This window comes from Plecotus auritus (genome assembly GCF_963455305.1).
Source record: "Plecotus auritus genome assembly, chromosome: 5".
Lineage (NCBI taxonomy): Eukaryota > Metazoa > Chordata > Mammalia > Chiroptera > Vespertilionidae > Plecotus > Plecotus auritus.
The window spans coordinates 17,846,392-17,873,821 of NC_137776.1; the positions used below are offsets into that span (position 1 = coordinate 17,846,392).

General features: G+C 37.1%; 1 protein-coding gene across 4 annotated transcripts in view; it reads right to left on the reverse strand.

Moving 5' to 3' along the window:
• Positions 1 to 27,430, reverse strand: part of ERBB4 (erb-b2 receptor tyrosine kinase 4) — a 966,639-nt gene that overhangs the window by 135,934 nt on the left and 803,275 nt on the right. For all 4 annotated transcript variants that reach the window (XM_080671023.1, XM_080671024.1, XM_080671022.1 and 1 more), the window contains exon 20: positions 13,375 to 13,560. In XM_080671023.1, coding sequence (XP_080527149.1) covers positions 13,375 to 13,560 — 186 coding nt within the window. The remainder of the gene's footprint in view (positions 1 to 13,374; positions 13,561 to 27,430) is intronic.

Consider the following 27,430-nt stretch of genomic DNA (forward strand, 5'->3'; position numbering starts at 1 on the left):
GTGAGCACAGCGGCAGTGGTGGGAGCTTCTCCTGCCTCCACAGCAGTGCTAACCATGTCCAACTGCCGGCTTAGGCCTGCTCTCGCTGGGCAGCGGGCCTAAGCCAGCAGTCAGACATCCCCTGCGGGCTCCCAGACTAGGAGAGGGCACAGGCTGGGCAGAGGGCCCCAACCCCCTGCGAATACATGAATTTTGTGCACCAGGCCTTTAGTTCAAAAATAAAACACCTTGGAAGCTAAACCAAAAACACTAAAGTACTAACATAAGTTAGCTGCCTTTCACTTAATATTCTATAACTGAAAAAGTTCATTAGGTTATTTAAACATTATTACAAGAAGTATAGACTGATTCTCTCTTGTACTACAGCAGTCATTTCCTCTAATTTACAGATGAGGGACCCACAAATCTTGTGGAGTTGAGGTAGGAGATGTTGACTATCCTTCAGTTGATCTAGGCTGAGCACCTGGGTTGCCAGGGTCCTCTATGAATTCAGACCCTGGTTTTGTCACTGAGAACCAATGTGGTCTACATGGACTCTGTCACCCGTTAAGCTGTCATCAGTTTCTGGTCTCCAACTCTGGTACACCAAGTCGTAAAGCTGGTCTCTGGGAGAACCTAGGGAACTCTCAGATTCCATGAAGGCCTCTCAACACCCTCGTGCTGCTGCACTTCTGGCTCAGTTTTATTTATTGAGGTTTTCAAGTAAGATTTCACTTGACAAAACAATTTCATGCCTTCATTATTTTTTATTTTAAATCACAGAACTAGATAACCTCTTGGGGCTCTTTGCTTTGAAAAAATTTTAACAAGTGTGATATTTTTTTTCAAAGATTCCCCACCTCCAAAACACACACACACACACACACACACACACACAAAACAAACAAACAAACAAACAAAAAAACCTGCTCTGGACTGGGTTCTTCCCATGTGATTTTTCTATTGCTTTCCTTTCTTTTTATATACACAGCAACATATTTTTTTAAGATATCAATTTGTGTTTTGTGCTTGCCTCTTCAGAGTAAATAGGATAATCTGTGTGTTTCTGTCCCAGCTCTCTATCTTAAAAAGGTTTTTAAGGGTTTTTGTGCTTGTAAGGCCTAAAATTGTAATTCCAAGGCACAAGCCTCACTTGGGTTTTGTTTGATAAATTGCCTTATTTTTATCGAGAAGTAGAGGTGAGGGTGGGACATGAAAGAGGCTGAACTCAACGACCTGAAGAAAAAAGGCTAGGTTCTCCAAGATTAGAGATGGAAGGGGATCACTGGTCCCACAGGGGGCTGGCAGTGGGGAGGACCTCTGGCCCTACTCTCATTCTGTACCCACAAAGGTCCAAGCCCCCCATGGTGTGGTGTGTGGATCGCTGTGCAAGCCCTGAGGGACTGCATATCATGAGGCAGAGTTTGTGGGAACATTCTCAGGCTGGCTTGCAGGAGGAGGAGAGTTATGTGACTCAGAGCCCAATTCTCCAGTCATCCCAGTCAGCTCAGCCTAGATCAACTGACAGCCAGTGGTCTCCTGACGTGTGAATGAGCATAGCCAGGGTCCCAGAGCCACTCACTCGTGAGCAGTAAACTGCTATGTTATATGCCAACTACCAAAAGAGAGAGGGGTGATGATATGGAAGCTGTAATGATTGCCCATACCTGACAGATTACAGAGCTCTGCTTCCATGGAGCTGAATAGAAGCGCCTTTATGTGTCAATTCTAAAGGTCAGCAAGCTAGAGATCCTGCCCCTGTTCGCTAAGCCCCAAGTATTCCTCATCAGACTCTTCACATCCCTAGAAGAAACCTTGTAGGAACCTTCCAATAAATGATGAAAATAGAGTTTTTGACTTTTATAGGTTAGCCCTAAGCTGGAACACTCTTAATTTAGAAAAAAAAAAAAAAAAGTACTGTGATATTTCTCTAATCTAGTATATCAGACCATGAAGGAATTTAAAAGTTAGTTCAGATCAGTAAAGAAATATGCATATTCCTGTTTTGTAGAAACCTTTGTCTTACTTTTAAGATTGGTATCAGTTGCTCCTGTTTATTTATTAATTCCGATTTGATAAACATAGGTTATTCAAGCATAAGTATTCTCATTTGATGAAAGAGAAAAGGGCTCTCCAAGGTCTCAAAACTATGATTCAGAATTCAAACCAGGATTATATTTCCCTGTATTCATATTTCTTCTGCTACACTATGCTGTCTTTCTATAGAATTCTTCTCTGAATTAATTTTGATGATAATAAACATTAGATCACATATTATCATTTTACGTAATATTATATTACAATCTATTAGGCACTGCAGCTTTGGTAGTAAATGTGCAGAGCTGATGCATGATGTATTAAACCATCACCACAGATGGACCAGTGGAGGCTACTGGCCATTTTATAGGTAAAGAAATCGGTTCGGAGACAGTAAGTAATTTCCCTAAGCCATCCAGATGATAAGTGGTACAGCTGAAACTGGGACACTGTAGTGCTTCCGTCTCAATCCTGCTCTAAAAACTGTTAAACAGTACCATTTCATCTTCACCACATGAGGCAATATTTCTTTTTACTTGTTTTTTGTGTGTCTGTCTTCCCCAGTGGGACATAAAACAGTGATAGAGAGACTTCTTGTTGTTCTTTCTTGAATTCTCAGATCTTGGGATCATAAATGTTACATCATAACTTAATATTTTTTTAAGTTAATAAACAAACTGCTCCTGGTTAAAAAAAAAAAAAAGACCACAGATGTTCTCTTTGGTATTCAAATCTCAATTATTGAATTAAGGCATGGGTGTAAGACGAGATAGAGATTCTGAAAAATTCACCCACCAGATTGCCTCTTTAGAAAGAAATTGAAAGAAAGAAAAAGAAAGAAAGAAAGAAAGAAAGAAAGAAAGAAAGAAAGAAAGAAAGAAAGAAAGAAAAAAAAAAAAGAAAGAAAGAAAGAAAAGAAAGGAAGCATCTTCATGGAGTAATCAATGACCTGTCCATGATCCTGAGTTCAGTTCATTCTTGGACGAGTTCATATCATGGCTCTGGGAAAGTCACTGAAGATATTATTCTGAATATAATTTTACTACTGAGTCAGATTTATGGCACTGAATTTTCCTAAAGATATCATAGCAATTCATGAGAATATATAATGCATTCAAAGTTAAATAATAGAAGTAAAAATGTAAACATTAAGCAACCTTATGTCATTATCTCTCCCAAAAAGTAGTTATGATAAGAAAAATTAATCTCTCTATTTTAATTTAAATTAGTGAAATGTCATTAAATGGAGTTTAGCTATGTCACTAATACTATGGCTTGCAATTCCAATATTCTTCTTCTATTTCACCTTTATAAATTATAAAAATTTCTCTATGTCAAAACATAGAATGTATTCAGTATACTAATATTGGTATTCATAAACTCCTAAACATATTAAATATCATTATTATATTATTAAACTAGAGGCCAGGTGCACAATATTCGTGCATGGGGGTGTGTGTCCCTCAGCCCAGCCTGCACCCTCTCCAATCTGGGACCCCTCCAGGGATGTCTGACTGCCCATTTAGGCCCCATCCAGGTAGGAGCGGGCCTAAACGGGCAGTCGGATATCCCTCTCACAATCCAGGTCTGCTGGCTCCCAACTGCTCACCTGCCTGCCTTCCTGATTGCCCCTAACCGCTTCTGCCTGCCAGCCTGATCACCCCCTAACCACTCCCCTGCCAGCTTGATTGATGCCTAACTGCTCTCCTGCCAGCCTGATTGTCCCTAACTGCCCTCCCCTGCAGGCCTGATCACCCCAACTGCCCTCCCCTGCAGGCTTGATCACCCCCAACTGCCCTCCCTCGCAGGCCTGGTCCCTCCCAACTGCCCTCCCCTGCTGGCCATCTTGTTGTGGCCATCTTGTGTCCACATGGGGACAGCCATCTTGTGTGTTGGAGTGACAGTCAATTTGCATATTACTCTTTTATTAGATAGTAAAAAGCCTAGGGCGCGGGTGGGGGCCAGCTGGTTTGCCCTGAAGGGTGTCCCGGATCAGGGTGGGGGTTCCATTGGGGCATGGGGCAGACTGGGCGGGGACTATGGTCGTTTGCAGGCCGGCCACGCCCACTGGCAACCCAAGCGGAGGCCCTGGTATCTGGGGTTTATTTATCTTCTATAATTGAAACTTTGTAGCCTTGAGCAGAGGCCAGAGCAGGCCGGGGATGCGGAAGCTTGGCTTCCCCCATTGCTGGGGCCAACTCAAGCCTCCTACTCTCTCCAGCTTCATGGCTGTCACCATTTTTGTTGGGATTTATTTATCTTCTATAATTGAAACTTTGTAGCCTTTAGCGGAGGCCAGGGCAGGCCAGGTCGGGCGGAAAGCTTGGCTTCCTCCATTGCCGGGGAAACCCAAGCCTCCTGCTCACTCTGTGGCCACAGCCATCTTGGTTGGGTTAATTTGCATTCTTGCTCCTGATTGGCTGGTGGGCATGGCTTGTGGCCATAGCGAAGGTAAGGTCAATTTGCATGTTTCTCTTTTATTAGTGTAGATGTGATAAAGGCCAATTTTGTCTTTTTGAGAATGTTAGTACTGTTCTCCCTTTTCTCTAGAGTATGTATTATTTTAAAATTGGATACATTAATTTTACATATATCATAGACTTATATGAATATAACTGAGGTGACATCTACATATAGAGTCTGGTCTTGACCACAGACAATAATTCAGTGCTCAGTTCATGAGTTTAATTGGCATAAGATACTCAGATTTTAATTTAATTTTATTTGTGCAGAAAAGAATGGCTGGATCAAAAGGGAAATTACATTTTCCTGTCACTGAATAGCTGCTGCTAGAGAAAAATGGAAAAGAAGAACGAAGGTAAATGAAGCCTTTGCTCATGTTACACATTCAGGCCTTAAGGAAAACGCTGCATCTGTTCATAGAAGAATGCATTTTTTGACACAGGAATCTGCTCTTCTTCCAATCACTGAGAACTATAGTGCTGAACTGAGAAATCTTCTCTCTTCACCTCTCCACTAACTCCCACTGTTGCCAATAGTTAAAATAAAACAAGTTTCATAGACACCTCCCAATGGCCACAAAATATCAGGTTTCACAACAGAATTCTTATTAGTGCCAAAAGTAATTTGGGAACAAACATAGCAGAATGTAAAATTTAAAAAAAATAATAAAAGTTTGAGGAAATCTATTAAACTGACCTAAAAGTCACACTAACCTTTGAGTAATACTGTTTTTAGAAATCATAAATGCTATAATCAATCTATTAATAAAATTATGACTGAGAGTCTTTTATTTATAGGCAGAATCTAAATTATTCTAGTTAAACATATTAGACTAGTTTTTGTTCTTTAAAATATGGAATGGTTTTTATTTTCATTTCTTTTTGGAAGGATTTTAAGATTGGGTTAATTTATGACTTAATCAGGCAATGAATCATCTTGAAGTATACCATGGACCACTGACATATGTTTTTAGAATTATCTTTTTAACTAGTTTCAATGGTAAACTACTGAGAAAGAAAGCCATTGGGACCCTACATCTGAATTAAACTGCAAATCAATTAGAGCTCCCGAGGAAATCTGACAGTAAAGTAAAATAGGCCAGCAAAGCCCTCAGGAAGGTTGCAAGATTTTGAAAAATAGTAGCTTATATTCAGTATTCAGACTTTACAAATACAGTAACAACAGAAAAAAAAGGCTGCAAGTAATATTTTCCTTAGAAAGGAGTCAGGAGCTTATAGTACAGTAATAGGAAGTCAACCCAATATTAACTTTTTCTAGCTTGCTATTGAAAAGCTAGAATTTACTTTTTGCTCTCTTCAGTAATAGACTATCTTAGTCAAAGAATTACAACTGACCTCAGATCTTTGCCAGGTCACTGATGGTTTCACATATTTTTAATATTACAAATAATACAACAAGAAAATTAGAGGGCATGATAATGGCATCTGTAGAACAGCATCTTAAATAAATGTGTAGGAGATCACATGAGGATGGAAGGCTCAAGTCCTTTCTTCTAAAAATCAGAAATATTAAATATTAAACAGAAGATTATGTCCTCCTACCTCAAGTATGGTCTAAGAACAAATGCTTGATCTTTTATATTTGAGATTTAAAAATTGAGTATTTTTTAAATGATATCATTAGAGTGTTGCAACTATAAATGTGTATCTTTCCTGTTTTCATCTTAGATATTATCCAAAATAACACATAGTGTACATGCCTACTCTTTGCTAAGCAGTATTTTTACTAGGTTACAAATATTATCTTATTCTCATAATTACTCTATATAGTAAGTATTATTACTGTATCAATTTTTAGGGGGCACAGAGAGACTAACTAACTTGTCTAAGACCACACAGCTGATAAGTGGTGGAGGTGGGATTTGAACTTATTCAGTCTGGTTCTAGAGTCTGTATGCTTAATGGAAACTAGTGCCAAACTACAAATTTTAAATTCTTAATGTAGAGTGTCACTTGTTATCATATTTGTACTACATAATAATTCACAGAACACTTTTGAGCTTCCTTTATTATAATATTTTATTAAAAAAATCAGAGGTTGAAAAAATTCCCATATGAATGAATATCCAGCATGTTTTCTTTAAAATGTGACACAGATGCTAATAATAAGGCAGTGAAAATTTTCATGAAGACAAGTATTATTTATGATAGAATCTTTAATTTTATGAAATTAGTGCTGTCACAACTACAGGTAGGATCGGGCCTAAATGGGCAGTCGGACATCCCTCTCACATTCCAGGACTGCTAGCTCCCAACTGCTTGCCTGCTTGCCTTCCTGATTTCCCCTAACCGCTTCTGCCTGCCAGCCTGATCACCCCCTAACCACTCCCCTGCCAGCCTGATTGATGCCTAACTGCCCTCCCCTGCCAACCTGTTTGCCCCTAACTGCTCTCCCCTGCAGGCCTGGGTCCCCTCCAACTGCCCTTCTCTGAAGGCCCGGTTGCCCCCAACTTCCCTCCTCTGCCAGCCTGGTCACCCCTAACTGCCCTCCCGTGCAGGCTTGATTGCCCCCAACTGCCCTCCCTTGCAGGCGTGGTCCCTCCCAACTGCCTTCCCCTGCTGGCCATCTTGTGGAGCCATCTTGTGTCCACATGGGGGCAGCCATCTTTGACCACATGGGGGCAGCCATCTTGTGTGTTGGAGTGATGGTCAATTTGCATATTACTCTTTTATTAGATAGGATAGAGGTCTGGTGCACAGGTGGGGGCCAGCTGGTTTGCCCTGAAGGGTGTCCCAGATCAGGGTGGGGATTCCCTTGGGGCATGGGGCGGCCTGGGTGAGGGGCCTGTGGTGGTTTGCAGGCTGGCCACGCCCCCCGGTGACCCAAGTGGAGGCCCTGGTATCTGGGGTTTATTTATCTTCTACAATTGAAACTTTGTAGCCTTGAGCGGAGCCAAGCCTCCTGCTTGCTCCGTGGCCACAGCCATTTTTGTTGGGATTTATTTATCTTCTATAATTGAAACTTTGTAGCCTTGAGCAGAGGCCAAGGCAGGCCAGGGTTGCGGGAGCTTGGCTTTCTCCATCGCCGGGGGCAAGCCTAGCCTCCTGCTCTCTCCAGCTCCGTGGCTGCTGCCATTTTTGTTGGGATTTATTTATCTTCTATAATTGAAACTTTGTAGCCTTGAGTGTAGGCTGGGGAAATCCAAGCCTCCTGCTTGCTGCAGCTCTGTGGCTGCAGCCATGTTGGTTGGGTTAATTTGCATTCTTGCTTCTGATTGGCTGGTGGACATGGCTTTTTGGTGTAGTGGAGATACGGTCAATTTGCATATTACTCTTTTATTAGATAGGATAATTAGAGTTTCATTAAATATTATATAACAGAGTATATAGACAGTACTGAACAGATGCCATGAGTGAAAGACATGCTTTATCTACATGGATTCAATCAGTATCAGTGTTATTCACCATGAAGCTTTTCCACTGTAAACTCAAATATACTTTTCAGAATCTGTGAAGCTGTCTTGTAAAAAGCTGTTTGCACAACTTGTTAGCAATGACTGTGAAAGAAGGAATTGTCACTATTATATGTCTGGCTTCATAAAGCACTTGGAAGGCATTGTTAAATAATATGTTCTGCTCTGCTTACCAAGTTAAAGCAAGTTTCAAATGAAGCATGTGCAGAGAAAATTTGGCTGCATATAAGAAGCAAGCACAAAATGTTGGTGTTTAAATTTGTGATTTCTATTGCATAACCTTTTTTAAAAATTTATTTTCTATTGATTTCAGAGAGGAAGGGAGAGAGAGAGACAGAAACATCAAAGAGAGAATCATTGATCGGCTGCCTCCTGCATGCTCCACATTGGAGATTGAGCCTGCAACCCGGGCATGTGCCCTGATTGGGAATTGAACCATGACCTCCTGGTTCATAGGTCAATGTTCAACCACTGAGCAACACCAGCCAGGCTATTGCATAACCTTTTGTAGAATAATGAACCAAGGGAAGAATGGAAAAAGCCTTGAAATATGGATGATATATTTAAAATACTTTCTTAAATGTAAAAACAGATTGGTGATTCTACTGTTCATTTATTAGTGTGAATTTAATCAAGTTACTTAAATTCCCTGTGACTCTATCTGTGAAATAGACATAATGATCCCTAACCTGATAGATCTGTGATGAGACTAATTAATTAATAACATATACAGCTGTCCTCACAGAAAGTGCTTAATATTAGCTATAATTCATATTTCTTCCACAAACTGTTAAACTTTCCACTGGGAGGTTATAACACAAATATCAATTGGTTATTTCACAGCACCATCTCCCCTCCTCCCAGCTTTGTCAACCAAAAAAAAAAAGGGTGGGGTGGGGATGCAGCCCAAATGGAAGTGGGTATTGGAGTAAATAGGCTGATATTTCTCTTACTTTCATAGTGTCTCTTGGTGAGAATTGAAAGTAAAGAAAAAGAAGCCACTAAGTTATTGAAATAGCTATTTATAAAATACTCATCTTTACTCAGACTATGCTACTCATATTTTACAGACATTTCTAAAACAGCTCTCTGCTTCATGGTTTTCAGGCTATAACTAATACAGAGCATTGTTTTTAAACACTTTATGTTCTAGGAGTTGAGCCAGGGAGCTTCAGTAGGCTATTTTATTTAATCTTTGGAAATCATTATGAGGAAGCATATTTGTTTTTTATTGCTGTAAATAATAACCACAATTTTAGTGGCTTGAAACAAAACAAATTTATTTTCTTACAGCCCTGGAGATCAGAAGTCCAAAATCAGTTTCACTGAACTATAAAGAACGTGTTGGTAGGCCTGGGTTTCTTCTGAGGGTCTAGGGGTTAATTGGTTTCCTGTCTTTTTTGGCTTCTAGAAATAGAATAAATTCTTCCATTTGTGGCCCTGTCCTTCATCTTCAAACTCATCATCCAAAACTGTTTCCAATTCGATATCTTCTCTCTCTTACTCTGGCCCTTCTACCTCCCATGTACGTACAAGGTTCCCTGGATTACACTGGGCCCACCTGGAGACTCCAGGATAATCTCCCCATTTTAAAATCCTGATTTTAATCACATCTCTGCAGTCCCTTTTAACATGTCAAGAAACATTAATAGATTCTGGGATAGTGCATAACATCTTTGGGGATAAGGGGTTGATTTTCAGTCTACTGCAGGTAAACACTATTCTGCTTATTTTGCAGATGAGAAAAATATAATTATTAACTCCATTTGAGAAATACAATTCAAAGAGACTGAATAATTTACCCAAACTCACCAAACTAAAAGTGGTCATTGACATATTAATGTAGGTCCTTCTGACCCTAATGCTGTTTCTACTATACAATCTGTCCCCAAAGTAGAAAAAAAAAAAAGATCAAGGAAAGGTTCCTTCCTTAAGAGTATATTTTAAGTTGTTTTATTGGTTAAAATATTTGTTAAATATTTTTATTGAATGGCTACTATATACTAGTATAAAAGACTCAATTTTAGATGCCGAGAGGATATATGAATCAGATCTAGTTAGCCCTAGTAATCCCCTATTTTAGCCATTTATTTCAATGTCTATAACTCCTAATTCTACATCTACAGTCCTGGACAAATTCAACTACCTAACTGATAACTCCAGTTTTGTGTTCTATACAGTTTTTCAATTAGCCATGTCTGGAACTGAACTTCGGAATCCTTTCCCTGCAAATAAGTTTAATCTCTCAGCCTTCTCCACTTCAGGAAAGAGCATTGCCCTCCTTCTCTCCCTCATAGCCCACAGCTAACAAATAATCAAATGCCTGAAATTCGTCTTAAAAATATATCCTGATTCTATTTATCTCTCATTATTTTCATTACCCCCAGACTTCTATCTGGTATCTTCATTTCCATTCTTGTATTGCCTCAATCTATTTTCCATACATAAACTCCTCTGAACATAAATTGGATTATGTCAATTCCACAGTAAAATACTTCAATAACTACCTACTACATTTCAGGCATACCTTGTTCTGTTTAGGACATTTGTGTGCCTGTTGTCCTGGAGTAACTAGTAATAGAGCCTCCATTCACTTCTAACATTCTTCCATTTAGATAATAATCTACATAGCCACCATATATTAGGGCTTTGTGTAATCTTTTCTCTGCTTACAATTTCTTCCCAGAGCCAAAGCCTTTTTCCCTTAGGACTCATTGGGGCCTTCCCTGGATTCTCCCCCATAATTACTTTTCTTCAAAAGCTGAACCACAGTGTTTAATCCTATACTTAATTGTTCTGTTTGTTGAATGTCTGTTCATGCTATTAGGGTATACAGAGAGAAGCAGACCCATGCTGATGTTGTTTACCCCTAGACACTTCAGTCAGCATAGAACCTGGCACATGGTGGGTATCCACAAAATATGGATATTGAAGGATTAATGACTAAGTAAACTTGCCATACAGTCAGGGAGTTATGTAAACACACAGTATGCCATTTAAATAATAAAAATGTGTTCAAGACACCAATGACCAAAACTAATACAGAAGAAGAAGAATTACTTCTGTTTAAAGAGAGAAGTTGACTAGGGAAGGCACCATAAGGGGAGGAAGCCCAATCGGTGCTGATGAATGAAAAAGAAACTGTGAGAAAAGATTTCCAAGTAGAAGAGATGGCGTTTGCAAAGGCAAGAAGGTTTAAAACAGTGATTATTCAGGGAACTCAAAGCAGTTTCTTTTATTAGAGTATACAGTCTTGCATAAATGATATATTAATGCCATGTATCCCTAAGGACAAAACCTAAATTATGGAAAACACTGCAGGAAATATAGAGAAGCACTAAGAAATTTGAAACTTAGCTTTGTTTTCATGTACAGTGCTAGGATGCTTTGAGAATTCTTATTGTATATTTAGCCCACCTTATGAATTATAGACATTCTTAGATAAGCAAATCACTTTTTGAAGAGTTATATTTGAAACTTCATTACCATAAAGAATCCTCCCAGTAGTGAGTTTGTCATGCAATATTCACAAAATGATAATACATAATCCATAAGAAGATATATTGAGATTTATGGTATATAAAACTAAACTGGAATTTTCCTTCAAATAATTCTTTTAGTTTTCATTTTAAGAGTTATCTCAAATTTCTTCTTTGAGATATGTATTCCTATTCATTCTTTGATTGCAAAAAAAAACAGGCTAAGACTACTAAATTAACACTTTCACATTTATATTATACAATTGCAACGATGACTATAACTGTACAATTTATAGAATATTGGGTCATATTTTAAAATACATTTTTTTATTGATTTCAGAGAGGAAAGGAGAAGTAGAGAAAATCATTGATTGCTGTCTCCTGCATGCCCCACACTGGGGATGGAGCCTGCAACCCGGGCATGTGCCCTGACCAAGAATCAAACCATGACCTCCTGGTTCATAGGTAGATGCTCAACCACTGAGCCATATGGGAAATCAAGTCATATTTTGATGTAAGAGTTGAAACAGTGAATTAAAACTCAACTCAGGGGTATATATCTAGAAGGAGAAATTTCTCAAGAAATATCCTTGGTATAGATAACCATAAATGGTTTCCTAAACATAAAAAATATATACCAGAAATTGAATACTGGTGGACTGCAGGACATGAATGCTTTATTTGGCTCTCAGAGCAGTTCAAAGTTTGAGTCAAGATTTAAGTTTGGAGAAGTCACATAAACCATCTAATCCCTCTTTAAAAAATTGAAAACTGAGAATACTGGTGGGAAAACCAGTCTCCTACAGGGGAGTAGTTGTTCTTAAGTTCATCAGAATCACCTACCCCATCAGCCCAGGTTCTGAAATCCCGACCACTTCCCTCATGTATGTTACATACCTGAAACCTTGTGCCAGACCAATAAAACCCCCAACCATTAAAGACCGATTAGCATTATCAAAATGTCTAGGAAAGTCTTAAACATTTCACATTTTGTAATACTGAAAATAGCATGTACATGCTATTTTCAAAAATCATCTAAAGATGGGACAATTAAGACATTTAATCTCTTCTTCTTTGGGTTTTGTTTGTTCACTAAATGGCACCAAAACAAATAAAAAGCCAAACCATTTCAGGATATATCTTTAACACAGGATGTATCCTAAAGCCCATTTCTGTGAAGACCTAGGGACCATGAAGCCCTCTCAACGCCCGCCTGCAGCTGAACCTATGACTTGGTTTTATATTTTCAGATTTTCAAGAAAAATTTCACTTCACACAATAATTTCATGCCTTACATTTTTTATTTTTAAATCATGGAACTATATAATGTTCTGGAGCTTTTTAATGCACCAAAAATGTTAACAAGTTGCTATACTCATTTTTAAAAAAAGATTCACCACTCCACAAACAAACTTTTCTGGACTGGGTCCTTTCCATGTCATTTTTATATTGCTTTCCTTTCCTTTTATATGCACAGCAAAATGTTTTATTAAGATATCAATTTGTATTTTATGCTTGCCTCTTCAGAATAAATTGAAAAATCTGTGTGTTTCTGTCTGAGCTCTCTTTGAAAGGGTTTTTAAGGGCTTTTGTGCAGTAGGACCTGAAATTGCAATTCCAAGGCACAAGCCTCACTTAGGTTTTGTTTGAGAAATTCACATATTTCTCTGGCAGTGGAGGTGAGGGTGGAACGTGATTTCCTTTTCCTTTTCCTTATCAAACACAGGTATATGTATTTTCCTCCTCGCTGGTGAGCTATTTCTTTTGTCATCTGGTCACTATAACAATCCAAAAATATATAAGTATATCATGCCTTTGATCTGTGGTTTGAAATAAATAGTTCCCTATACTATATCTTTTAATTGCAAGCATAATATATTTAAATAGATCAAAAATTTGACACGTTTTCAATATTGAAACAGTTCAAGGTCATGAAATATAAAGCTAGAAAGGTCATTTCCACAGGAAGGGATGGGCACATACCTTAGCTATCTGGACACACCAGTTAAGCAGCAGCTGTGAACCAATGTTATCCTTGTGTTCATGGACGTAATCCAACAGGCAGCCATGAGGCATGAGCTGTGTCACCAGCTGAATGGTGGGGCTCAGACACACCCCCAATAACCGGACTAAATGTGGATGGTCCATACTTGCCATGATCAGAGCTTCCTGCAAGAGAACATATAACACCATCATTGCAATTCAAAGTTCTTTACAAATATAGTTAGTTGCACTGCACTAGTGGTGTTGATAAGGGTTTTGAAATGCATTCTCACTTAAGAAGTCAATTAAAAATGTTGCTGTTATATTCTTAGTGATTTAATTCAAGTAAAATTAAATAAAAAATAAACACTACACGTGTATCAAAGTAGAAAATATTTTAGAATAAGTGAATATGAATTGAATAGCAGTATTTTCTCTTTTGTAATACAAGTATATCAATTGTTATTTACTGCCAAATAAGTTGAAATGGAATCCTGCCTTATACCATGGATTTTTCACCTTTGGTCTTTGGTTCTAGAGTACAGTAATTTATACAAATACAGTTATTTACATTTATAATAAGGTGATCCAAACTTGTCACCCATTATTCATAAGCAATATACCTATTGTATATTTATGTGAAAGAATAAACATTTTAATAAACATTTTCTACTAAGTTTGCCTTAACTCAAATTTATTTTATTTTCAAAATTATGTGACATCTTATTCATAGAATTATAAAATTTGAGGGCTAGCTTGAGACTAAAAATATTGTCTATTCCAAATTCATTGAATAGGAAACATTTCTATTTTTTATCATAATTATCAAGGCACTTTTGCTTAATGGATATAGATTTTAGCGCATACTAAAGTGAGTTTCCAATGAAAAGTTATTGAAAATGTCTTTATATGAATTTGAAACAGATATGACATTTCACACACATACCACATACCACCCCACACACACGCAGGGGTGTGATACATATATGATAATTATTATCATCAGTTTACCTATATGAAGGTTTGTTCATTGTACTTGAACAATTTCTGTAGCTTTAAAATTTTTTCAAACCAAAAAAACGAGGACAGAAAGCTATATTGAACTTCTTTTTAAGATAGCATAGCATATTGAATACACACATTTACTTCCATTTGCTCTCAATTCCAATTTAGTAACAATAAATGAATTAATAAAAAGCCAGAAACCAAATATCATAGAGATGAAGCAATAAGGAAAGAATACTAGAAGTAGGAACTGGCTTGGCAAACATAAGAAATCTGAAGCCTAACTTGGCAAGGGGGAAACTGAGAAGAAATCCGATTTACATCACAGGTATACACAGGCGTACACCATCAAAGGCTCAAGGAGTGTTAGCACCATAAACCTCTGTAAGCCGAGCAGGGGGGTATGCATGACTTCTGCAAGATTGTGTCCAAGTATATTTAGGAACAACTTGGACTACAGATCTATTTTTTCCCTCCATCCTTAGGAGAGACTAACAAAAAGGACTGTGAACTGTACTATTAGGCACAACAGAAAGAGAAGGACTCTGACAAAAATACTAGACTTATGTAAATTAACACATGTTGAAAATTGGGAGCACTCTCTAGTTCCTTCTTCCAGATGGAGCTGTGGCTTCAAAATTTTGAGTTTTGTTTAAACCTTGAATTCTATACCCAGGAAAACGTTAACAAGGTGAGTGGATATACAGACATGTTCAGACATATCTGTTCTTAAAAAATGTTATCTAAGGTGCTTCATCTCTCTGTTAGATGTGTGTATGAAATAAAGAGTACATTAAATTGAGGAAACAAGGAAATAGCAGTGATGGAATATTTCAGAATAAAGGATGTGCAGCAGAATGAGATAACAATGTTCAGTCTGGAGTAGAACATTCACTCTGAAAAGGTGATCCTAGAAGATGGGATTGATAGAATACCTAATGAGATTAAAGTACATTAAGAGTGCCCGGCTGGTGTAGCCCAGTGGTTGAGCATAGACCTATGAACCAGGAGGTCATGGTTCAATTCCCAGTCAGGGCACATGCCTGGGTTGTAGCTCAATCTCCAATGTGGGCATGGAAGGCAGTCTATCAATTATTCATCATTGATGTTTCTATATATTTTTCCCTCTCCCTTCCTATCTGAAATCAATAAAATATATATATATTTAAAGTACATTAAAAGCATATCTACTTTTCTAGCAAAGAGGAAAATCAAAATCAAATTAATGATAGATATATAGAAAAATAAGCAAAAGTAAAAAAATAATTAATTTGATGTGAAACCAGAATTCCACAAGAAAATAATTTTATTTACTACAGAACACAGCTGGAAACAGTTATATAATCATAACATAAACAAAAATGCTGAAATAAGCAAACATCATATGACTAAATTGGAATATTAGGAGCAGGGAGGTACACTTTAGCAAGGTGGTGATGGAAAGCGTGTAAAAGGTATATTCCTATTGTTTTAGTGAAAAGTTAATACTAGATGATGCATAAAACCGAAAAAACAAGAGTTGATAGTATAAACATATTATTTAGATATATGGAGTTAAGCTATAGGAGAAATTGCCAAAAAGTTGAAAGTGATTGCTTTGGTCCATGGAAAATGGGGTCGGAGAAGGGAGAGGTAGGTAGCTAGAGACTGCTGTTTTTCATCTTTAGCCTTGAAGAAGTGCTTGGCTTTTACTGTTATTATCTTAAAGCTATTTCTGAGGCTATTATTCACTTTTAACCTCCACTACTATTTTAGTGGTATTGAGTTCAGTTGAGTTTAAAGGTTATTCACAGTTATGGGGTATGTCTGGTGGAGTATATATAAATTTACTGAATCTAGCCAGAGTCTTAGGTGAGGTGTAACATTTTATAGTTTTTGAGTAAGGGTGGGACAGTATGGGCACATGCCTGAAGAAAGGAGTGATTCAGGTCCACACAGAAGCAATAAGCTGGTAGGATGTCATCAGCTTTACTCAAAGAACTTTGTTTTAGAGTCAGTTTTGCAGAAGCTGAAATAGTCATTTCCCAGATGCTTCCAAGTACATTAGGTACTCCAATCCCCCTTCCCTGAGACACCCCATGAACCAGGTGAGTCATAGAACAGGGGAGAGCACCAGCTTCTATGTTTCCTGGCTGAGACCACCACCACCACAGCACCTTGAAGAGGGAAGCCCAGAGCGGCATCACCTCTGGCAAGGGCACTGGCATTCTCAGGTGGTGCCAGTCAACAGTATGAGGGGTAGGACCTCTCAGCGGCTCCACCTGGGGGCAAGAACTGGTAAGAAAGGACAAGGACTCTGTAGATACCACAGAGTGACTGAACTGGGAGACTGGTTTCTGAGTGTGTATGAGACCCCCAGGAACTTCCCACACTATTTGGGAAAGGTTCAGTGGGGACTGGAGTTTCTGCAGAATCAGCAAAGCCAGAAATTTGAGTTATTACTATTGATATGGCCCCATCTAGATCAACATTTTGGTTTTACTTACTGTATATTTCAGTAAACATGTGAAGTAAAGCAAATGACTACGGTTATAGGAGAGTACAAAGAAGAATGACAGCCGAGTTAAATGACCTGTTATGCAATCCAGTACTAAGATTAGTTGATTAATTCAACATTAATTAATATTAAAAGTGTAAGTCAGAGGGTTCCTGTGCTGAACTGTGATATGCACACATAGAAATATGCACACACACTAACAAATAAGCAAAACATGCCATGAAATGAATATCTAACTTAGTCAAGTACCAAATTAAATATTTAATTAGCCATTAAACATTAGCTATCTCGTTAACTTGAATGTATTCTGATTGTATTCTCTCTATTTTTCTTCCCTGGTAGCTCTCAGACTTTCGTGTGCATAAGGGTCATCTAAGTTTATTCCAAGTGTAGCTTTCTTGATCCCACTCCCAGAAAGTCAGGTGTAGAAATGGATCAGAAGTCTGCACTTATAACAAGCTCCCTAGATGAAGCCACTGTAGGAAATAGGAAACTCTAGAACACCTCCATTAAATCTGTGTCCCTGTAATCTATTTCAAAAACAGTAACATGCAACAGTGTTTTGATCCTTATTATAACCCTATAAAACAGTCAAAAAAGGTAGTAATTCTCTACTGTAAAATGAGGCACCGGGGTGAGTAGGATTGCTGCCTCAGGTCGGCTCCCAAGGCAGGATCAGTCTTAAGACTCCAGCATTCTGATTCTTAGCACAGTGCTATTTATTATGATAGTGAAAATATAATTATTTTTACTTCGGTTCTGTCAGCACTCCGCATTGTAGATGCTTGTCTTGTTCAGCCTCAGACGCCTGAATTAGCCAGACCTGTATAAATGGGGTCTACTTCTACTTTAGTTCCTGAGAAGCAACTAAAGTCAAACAACAAATTTGTGCTTACAGTTAAACTGCTATCACTTATAATATGCTTTCAGAAAAAGAAAAAAAAAATCTCTCTGATTTCCTAAGAGTGTTATCTGGTACAGACCACTTTTTAAGGTAAGGAAAATAATAAAATTCCAGATAAAAGAGAGATTTTGAGTTTATTTTTAGCATGAAACATATAAACAATAGGTGTGTTTTTTTCTTTCCAACTCAAGGAGTAATGATAATTCTATTCTAAATATGCATTTGAAAAGTTTACATCAGCAGAACGTGAAGAAATCACTTGAAAGTTCTCTCTTAAAAAATCTATTAGTAAGTCCTGGCAAGAAAGCTGGGTTGTATTAAGGAAAAGTGCTCATTACACCACAAAGAGTATTTGAAACAAAATTGCAGAGTATTTGCATAATAGTTCTCTCTCTCTTTTTTTTTTTTTTTGAGAAAGAAAAGATGAACAAGACACTAATTGTAGGTTTTATTTTTTCATAAAGAAAATAGCAGATGGCTTTTTTGAGGGATAGGGAAATAGATAAAGAAATGAGAATATGGATTCATTTAGAGTGACGAGTGTGATGAAAAAGAAAAAAAATCCAGTATTTTAATAATAGAGTGTTGGGTTTCAATAAATCAGTCTGTGTTAAAACTAATAATGTGTGCTGCTCCATATTTCATGTGGCCCATGGAAAGAATTTTGGAATCTTTGCTGCTGTCACTAAAAAAATATCACCAAGGCCACTGGAATAAGTACAATTTGACAGGCGCATTATCAATTTTTCCAGAAATAAAATTATTAACTGTCTTTGTTTTCCCTTTCATACATTTTCTTCTTGGAGGTGAATTAAAGGATTTTCTCATTGGAAAGGGGGGAAGATGTAACAGGTACTACACTGGAAACTAAAGCATGAACATTTTTCTTTATAATGAGGTCTGCTTTGTATAAGAACATTTTTTTTTAAAAAACCACCAAGGGACGACCAAAATCTCTGAAGCGTGTATACCATTTTTTCTCTAGCCTATGCTATTTGTTTCTCTATTTTGGTCTGAAGGGAAGACGTTTCTCTACAATAATAAAACTGAGCAATGCCATTTGTCACATTAAGGCATCATTTTGCCCAGCCTTCAGATGTTTATACCTTGCCACTTAAACGTGTTTTCTCACTCATGTTGGTTAACAGTTTCACAAAAAGAAAATAAACACACACATATGGCCAGTGAAAACTTATGGGCTATTCTGTTTGTTTGTTTTTAATGTTAACTTCAGCCAAACTTTTACTGTTTCATTATATCTATGGGCCATTAATTCAATACCCTCCAGCCAAAAACAAAGAAGAAATATCATTGTAGCAGGGAAAAGGAAGATAAAAAGGGAGATAAAGAAGAAAAGATACACAATTAATGTAGACATATCAAACTGGGCTTAATGCAAGAGTCAGCACTTATGAAGGCTCCCAAGGAATGTTCCTAAAGACAGTGATGGTGATGAAGAAAACAAAGAAGATAATGGTGATGGCACTGATGAAAATGAAATAAAATCATTGGTCCATAATAATGTTTTACAAACCTGTTTTGCTACAGATGCTACCCAGATAATAAAATAAATGAAATCTCCATTTCTTCCCTCATGTCTAGAATAAATAATAATTTACTTGTGCAAGTAGTGGACAAGTAGGCTGAATCAATGCCAACAATTTAAGTCTGTCCACATTGCTCAGTGGTCTTAGTATTCCTTCCAATCTTTGGTACATTTTTTTGTGGCTCGAACAATCCAGATTAGGATCTTCCCAACTTTTAGAACTATCCTTTTCTTCCATTTCCATTCCACATCACTCATCCATTGGGAGGTTGAAAATTAGATTTAGATAATTCTTAGACATGCTACATGATGAAGAATTCTGAGATAATTTCACACAAGGTATAATTCTACTTTCTCACTATGTTTTCTACATTTCTCTTACTCCTCATTAGACTGAATTTCCCCTCATTCTCGTTTTATTTTCTTATCCTTCTGTTACATAGTCATTCACTTAAAACATTTATTGAAGACCTGGCACTGATAAAAATTGGATCTAAAATATCATCTCTATCCTCATGAAGCTTTCTTTCAACCAAAAGAGCTGACAAATAAACAGAAAAACCAAATAAATATAAAATAGATGTGTAAATAATTATAAATTATATTAAGGATTGTGGAGAGAATAAAGAAGGCATTGTAATAAAGTAATAAAATGGTATTGAAGAGCTACTTTAGAAAGGGTTAGTCAGGAAATGTGTTCTGAGATCTGAATTATGAGAAGAAGCCAGATAGACAGATGCAAGGAATGAGCCTAAGAACTTGGCAAATTTTGGAGTCTGAGAAAGCTAATGTGCCTGGTGGGGGCCCGATCGTGAAAGGCCTCGCAGTCATGGGAAGAAGGCTGAAATTATTCGTAATTGTTAAATGCTCACTTTCTGTTATGCTTCTTTTCTCTCCATTATTAACGATTTCAATGAAAGCATTTACCATCATCATATGATCTTTTCCCATTGATTTTCCCATTTTGCCAGTTTTTGGCCAAAGGGTATTGCCACCACCTGAATATTCAAACTTTCAAATGTTGTTAGAGAAAGGTATAGATTCATGGGGATTTGTCCTAAATCTTCTGATCTGTTCCTCCTAAAATAGCCCTCTATTTCCATTTTTAATTTCTTATTGACTCTTTATCACATTGTTATCTGTATCGATGAACAGAAAAATAAAAAAAAAACCTTCCTACCTTTCTACCTTTCACAATATTTACTCTGTAAAATGTACTCCTGACATTCCATTTTGTTTTCTTTAATCATTTTACCAGTGTTTCCTTCTAGTACAAGTTCAAGCTCACTCTATATTGTCACCTTTAAGGTATATTTAGATGCTCCATATTCTAAAAATGAAATTTCCTTCAATTTTATCATTTCTCTACTTTGGGAATATTTGCTATTCTTACTTTGGCTATTTGTTTATTTTATAATCGTTCACTCCTTAGAGCTTTAGTTTTCTGCAACTTTGCTGCACTTTTACTATTCAAATTAGTCTTGAAAAAGTCACCAAAACCTCCTTTTCACTGGTCAACAGGTTTATTCTCTCATTCATACATTTTCCTGGCATTCTACACTACTTTAATTCATTGAACACCCTTCATTTTGAAACTCCCTCTCTGTCTGATGTTACTCTTTTGTTCTAAACTAATTTTTCAGTTTTTCTGGGTATTCTTATTATAATCATTGACACCTGCTTTTCCCTCTCATACCTTAAATGCAGAAATGCTACAATGGCTTTTAGGAAATATAATTAGCAAACACCTGGAATCAACTGAAAAAAATTGTAGTTTTTCAGAATTTGATTTTGTTTGAAGCTATTTAAATAACATTCTTATTTACAAAGTCAGAAAACAAAATCCATTAGCATTACATCCAAAATATCTGTCCAAAATATCCCAAATATAAGAATTATGCTGTGCCTTTATTCAAAGCATTTTTTGAGGGCCATTTGTTTGATTTCAACTTCATCTCTGAGCAGGAACTAACAGGTTTATTTATGTATACCTTCCATATTATAACACCTATCAGAGTCTTATTAGATTGTTAATGTAAGTGTCTGCCAACTCTAATGATTTTTCTGAAAGAAGTAGTATTAGTTGATCATTAGTCTATGACTAAATTCTTGTTGAGTATATGGTTCACAGTAAACAAAATCAATATTTTATTAATAAATGAACAGTATCTTTATTATATTCCCTACTTCCCATCCCACCTCATCTTTATTTCAAATGCCTCATATTGACATAGCTATCCTGTTGAACTTCAAATTTAAGATTCAAAATAAAATCCTCCATAAGAGATCGTCTGCTAACTCTATTAATTTTGTAAGTTTCAGAAACATTTTCTAATTTGGTTTTAAAATCTTAGATTCATATTTGGCACTCTCATTTTTATTGTTTTCCATTCCATCCCACATGCAATATTTTGCCAAGTCCTAATAAATGCTTATTCCAATGTGGCTCAAACATGTATCTAACTATGTATTTTGATTCTGATTTCTACTTAAGTTCAGACTCACATGAGTACGCTAAAAAGAATGCTGACTTTATCATTAACTCTAGTCTGTTTTTGCTATAACCTACAAAAGTATCTGGATTTTTTTGGAGTATTACACAGGGAGCCTTAACATTGCATACGCTCAATAAACATTGGTTCTATTAAACTGGATATGTTGAAAATTGCAATACATTTTGTAATGAAGAAGCTTAGACTGTGCTCCCAGCTATGACTCTAACGATCTGTGGGACTGACCTGCATATTTGTCCTTGTCCTGCCAGGTTCAGTCTCCATCCTCCTCTCCTCTGCCACGTGCCCAGTGAAACTGACCCAAATGCATGATCAGAGGCTAGCTGTCCCTGGCTTTCACTGGGTTCAGCCAATGAAAAGCAACAGCAGAAGATAAGATTGATGAGTTTGGTTTTACCCCTGAGCCTCCACTTTCCTGCAGACCACAGCTGCTGTCAGGTCAGGGTAAACTCCCCCTTGCTCAGTCAGGCCTGGTAATTCTGTGACGCATCTTGAGTTACTTCAACAATCCCAGTTGCTGCTCCTCAACCCTGCCCATACCTTTATAAAACCTCCTTTGCTAAACTCTCTTCCATTACTCTAACTTTGTACGCCATGCATTTCCTGCAGGGATTTTCCTGATACATTAATTTTGGACAAGTCATTTAACCTAATACTTACTTGTAAAATGATAAACTAGGTCACGGATGGCAAAACATAGCATGCATAATATGCCAACACCCCCTCAACTAATTGATCCATGGTGAATATTACTAAAAGCAATCGCTGCGGTAGGTCTATAATGAATCCCCAAAAGGACTGCATCCTAATCACAGGAACCCGTGAATGTTACTTTGTTTGGGAAAAGAGTCTGTAGAGGTATGATTAAGTTAGGGATTTTGAGGTGAGATCATACTGTATCCTGGTAACAGGGAGCAGAGGGAGATTAGTACAGACACAGAGAAGGCAGTGTGAAGGAGGAGGCAGAGATGGGAGTGATGCAGCCACAAGCCAAGGAACACCGGAAGCTGGAGGTGGCAAGGAACAGATTTTCCCTTAGAGCTTCTGGAAGGCAAGGGGCCATATCAACACCTTTATTTCAGAAATCTGGCCCCCAGAAATGTGACGTAATATATTTCTGTTGTTTTAAGTCACCAAGTTTGTGGTAATTTGTTACAACAACCTCAGGAAACTAATACCATCACTGTATTCTTTCCTGCCTGGACTGGATGAGGGATCAAAATCTTTCTCAACTTAATGCTTTAGGCAACAAAAACCAATTTACTAGGAGGTAAAGGTGAGGTTAAACATTGTTGCCCTGATTTTATACATATTTTAAAAATTAATATTGCTACCATACCTTATTTAGTTTGGATGTACTATATGAGTCTAACCTAAATGACCCAGGTACTATTTAATTCCTTAAAATATTAACATATAGATCTAACAGCTACATGATATAGTAGAGGCAAAGAGCTTATCACAGAGGCTAGTACACTCTTAAAATGGTATTTATTACTACGTTTGTATTAAACCGATTACATCTCAAGGGAATGAGATTGTTGAATACCAAAGGCATGGCCAAGAGTCCAGAAAAAAAGCTGCAACTGCAGGGTAAGTGGCCAATTCGACCTTTTACAGTCCAGTGGGGATATCTGGGATGCGAGGCAGGAAACCTTACCAAGAAAAACAGGCAAATAGGTTTTTGGTTTTTTGGTTTTTTTGTCAGCATTTTAGAAGCTATTCTTTTTCTATTTCAGTCCAAGGAGAGGTGCAGCTCTCTCCTCCCACATTCGATATAAAATAGTCATGAAGAGTTAGAAGATTATGGGGTTGCAAGAGAACGTTGAGGGCTACATAAGTAACAACAGTAATAACACTGGCTAGCAATCTGGGTTAAAGTAGATAACAGACACCAAAGGGTACTGGCGAATGCTTGTACAGTACTCCCCCCTATCTGTAGCTTTGCTTTCTGCAGTTTCTCTTACCCACGGCTAACCACAGTGCGTGGCATTTTGAGCAGTGTGATGAAATCTCAGGTCATCTCTCCTGCCCCACCCAGATAATACCTACTTAGTAGCCATCTCAGTTATCAGATTGACTCTTGGGGTATCATAGTGCTTGTGTTCAAGTCACCCTTATTTTACTTAATAATGGCCCCAAAGTGTTAAGAGTAGCGATGCTGGCAATTCAGGTATGCCAAAGAGAAGCCATAAAGTGTATGTATGCATAGGACAAAATAGTAAATATGTACACACATGTATCTATAATAATGAAAGCGTAATATGCTAATTAGACTGGACAGCCAAACGACCTTCCGGATGTCCTTCCAGACGAAGTCAGGGCTGTGAGGGCTGAGGCAAGGCTCCACGGCTGCGAGGGCCGAGCCCTTGCACACATTTCGTGCAAAGGGCTCTAGTGTATACATATGGTTCTGCACTATCTGCTGTTTTAGGTATCCACTGGGGTCCTTGGAAAGTATCTTCCATAGATAAGGGGGGACTGGGGGGGGGCTATTGTAACTATGTTTATAGCTTACTGAGTAATCATAGCAAAGCTCTAGAAAGAGAAACACAGAGGTGTCTGCTATGAACGTTTCAGGACTGATACAGAAGAACAAACTCAGCAAGGTCCAACATGAGTCTTTTCCAGAGGACACCACAGTATGCCATAAAGAATAAAGACTCAAACACACCAGAACTAGGATAATTCCTCTGAGACTATATTCTACCACCAAGGAGGAAGAAATAATTATTAACTTCCAAATAATGTCTTTTTTTCATTTTGTTCTCTCTCCATAAGTGTCAATTTCTTTAAGGGTTATTTAATCTGTTGGGTAATTCCTGTATTTAGTTCATCTATATAGTTTACCAGTTCTTAGTAAGCATATTTATGGTCCCTTTACAATCACCTATTAAATAATTTCTCCAGATCATAATACCTTTTGTTGAATTATGCCTGGCACAACACTACTTGTTTTACATACTAAAACTCAGTTTTCAGGCAATCTTGTCTTGTCTAACAGATATTATTCTATCAATTAAATGATAAGGAGACAAGTTTGAGAAGGATAAGCAATTTACCAATATCATCAAGTTAGTAAGTTGTCAACCTGGGATTTGAACCTGATTCTCATCGTGTCTCTGGCCAAGGCTCTTTCTAAAATGCTGCCTCCTCAGGAGTTACTGTCAGGAAGGTAACCAGGTGGACCCAGCTGATTATGTGGTAATTATCCTAGAGTCCTCACAGGAATGGTCACAGTAAAATTAACCCATTAATGGAATCTGAATAATATGACATTCTAACAAATACTGTCCTTTTTTAAAATATGTAAACCACAATTTATCCAAATTATGAGTACAATTTATCCTCAACTACTTAAAATTAATCCTCCAATAATAAATTGCTAAATTGCCTTGTGGAAGGGGACTAAGACTAATTTGTGTCTTTATTCTCATTTCTGCATAGGAGAACTTGATTCTAGGAGTACTTAATCAATAATTTTAAAAATTCAATTTGACTTAAGGTAGATAAGAATCTAGCAATTTTGGTAGTAGCTCTTATTTAATCACTTAGAACTGTATGATTTGCTGTTTTGTATATTTTATGGAAATAATTCTGTTTTGCTAGATACTACATCTTCTTTAAAGGAAGACAATTTACTGTGTTCTACTTGGCAAGAAAAATCTGTTAATTAATGACACTTATATCAAAGGCATGAAATGACAAACAAATAAAATTAGAGAAATCCTCCCTTAACATCTAATAAAATATCCCACATACACTGCTGGCAAAAGAGCAGTCTGAATGGTGTTTTTTTTATGATTCATTCAAGATTAAATAGTGAGTGACATTAATTACTTACCAGTCGCATGCTCACATGGGATAATTCATATAAAGAAATAATTTGTCCTATCATTTATTTTATTCTTATCTCCTCTACTTTTTATAATGAATTTAATTATTACCATCAGATATATTAAATTTGAAACCATGATTCATATGCAAGTTCTTATATTAAATATTCATGCCAATGTTATTTTAATATTCTACACCTACCCTGATGTCAAGGGCATACTGTTAGAGGCAATAACTAGTGAAAATCTACATTAATGTTATTTATGCTTTTATGTTTTTAATATAGGAGTAGTAAATATGATTACTACCCACAGAAGCCAAATAAGTTATGATAAACCCTTAATGAAAATTATATGATGTGACAAAGATCCCTACTGCTAAAATCTTTATTTCAGGCAGGTATGAGACAGAGGAGTGTGTGGATTTGTGGCTAGACACACACCATGAGGGGGTTAGAAAGTGACAGTGAAACAAAGAGTATCTCATAAAAAAAATATCTGCAAGAAGACATTGGATCCTGATCTGGCATTTGAAATGAGCCATTAAAAAATAACTAATAGTTTTATTTATTTACATATTTTTTAAATCCTACCTGAGAATATTTTCCCATTGATTTTAGAGAGAGTGGAAGAGAGAGGGAAAGACAGAGAGAAACATCAATGTGAAAGAAACACATCGATTGGTTGCCTCCTGCACACGCCCTGACTAGGGCCCAGGCCGGGGAGGAGCCCATAATGGAGGTATGTGCCCTTGACCAAAATTGAACCTGGGATCCTTTGGTCCACAGGCTGATGCTCTATCCACTGAGCAAAGCCAGCTAGGGCTTAACTATTATTTTAGAAATGAAATGGTATCTTAGATTTAATTAACCTAGGAACAGTTTATTCATCATAATTATATTCATCACCAGCAATCTCAAACATACTGCAGGGCACTATAGTGGTTTTTGTGTGATATATTACTTTATTAATAACTGTATAGAGTTAAGGAGTATTTATTAGGAATACCTAGTCATTTTTTTTTATTCATTCAAGCTCAATATTGACTGGAAGATTGTTCTATATATTTCCTGAGAGCCCCCAAATTAAAAAGATATTTATTTTAAATAGCTAATATTCTAGTAGAAGTCTTTTAAATACACTAAAAGTAGGTTATAAATATTAATAATGGTTGTGACAAATATTTATGATGCAACTTTTCTATAATAATTCACCAAAGACAGAGATTACCGTCTAACTGAATAAAAGAATAATCGGATACTGGGGTGTGGGGGGGGAAGTTTTGTTGAGCAGAAAAATCTGAGTGCAGATACTAGGATGTGGAAAGAACATTTTACAAAAGAATAACTGACATGGGTGGGTGGTGTGATGAGGAGAAAGAGAAATGGACACTGATTCACACCAGTTCTCTCCGGAGTCTGCTCTGTCTTTTACCGGCTATGTCATAAGAAGCAAGTCATTCTCACTGTCAAACCCTCAGGTTCCTTGTGTGCAGCAGAGGATCAATAATGCCCATCCTGTGAAATAACAATTTCACAAAATACACATGAAGGATCTAGGACAGGGATTCCACATTACAATTATCCCATATAATTAGTTTCCTTTTCTCCTAAAATTAAGAAATTGGAGAAGTGTCACATGCTTGGGGAATATGAATAGATCCACTAACGTATATGCAGCATCCACTACATGACAGAGCATGTAAGGGAAGATAGGTTGAGACTGGTGCTTGGAGGAGCGTAAATAATAGGCTGA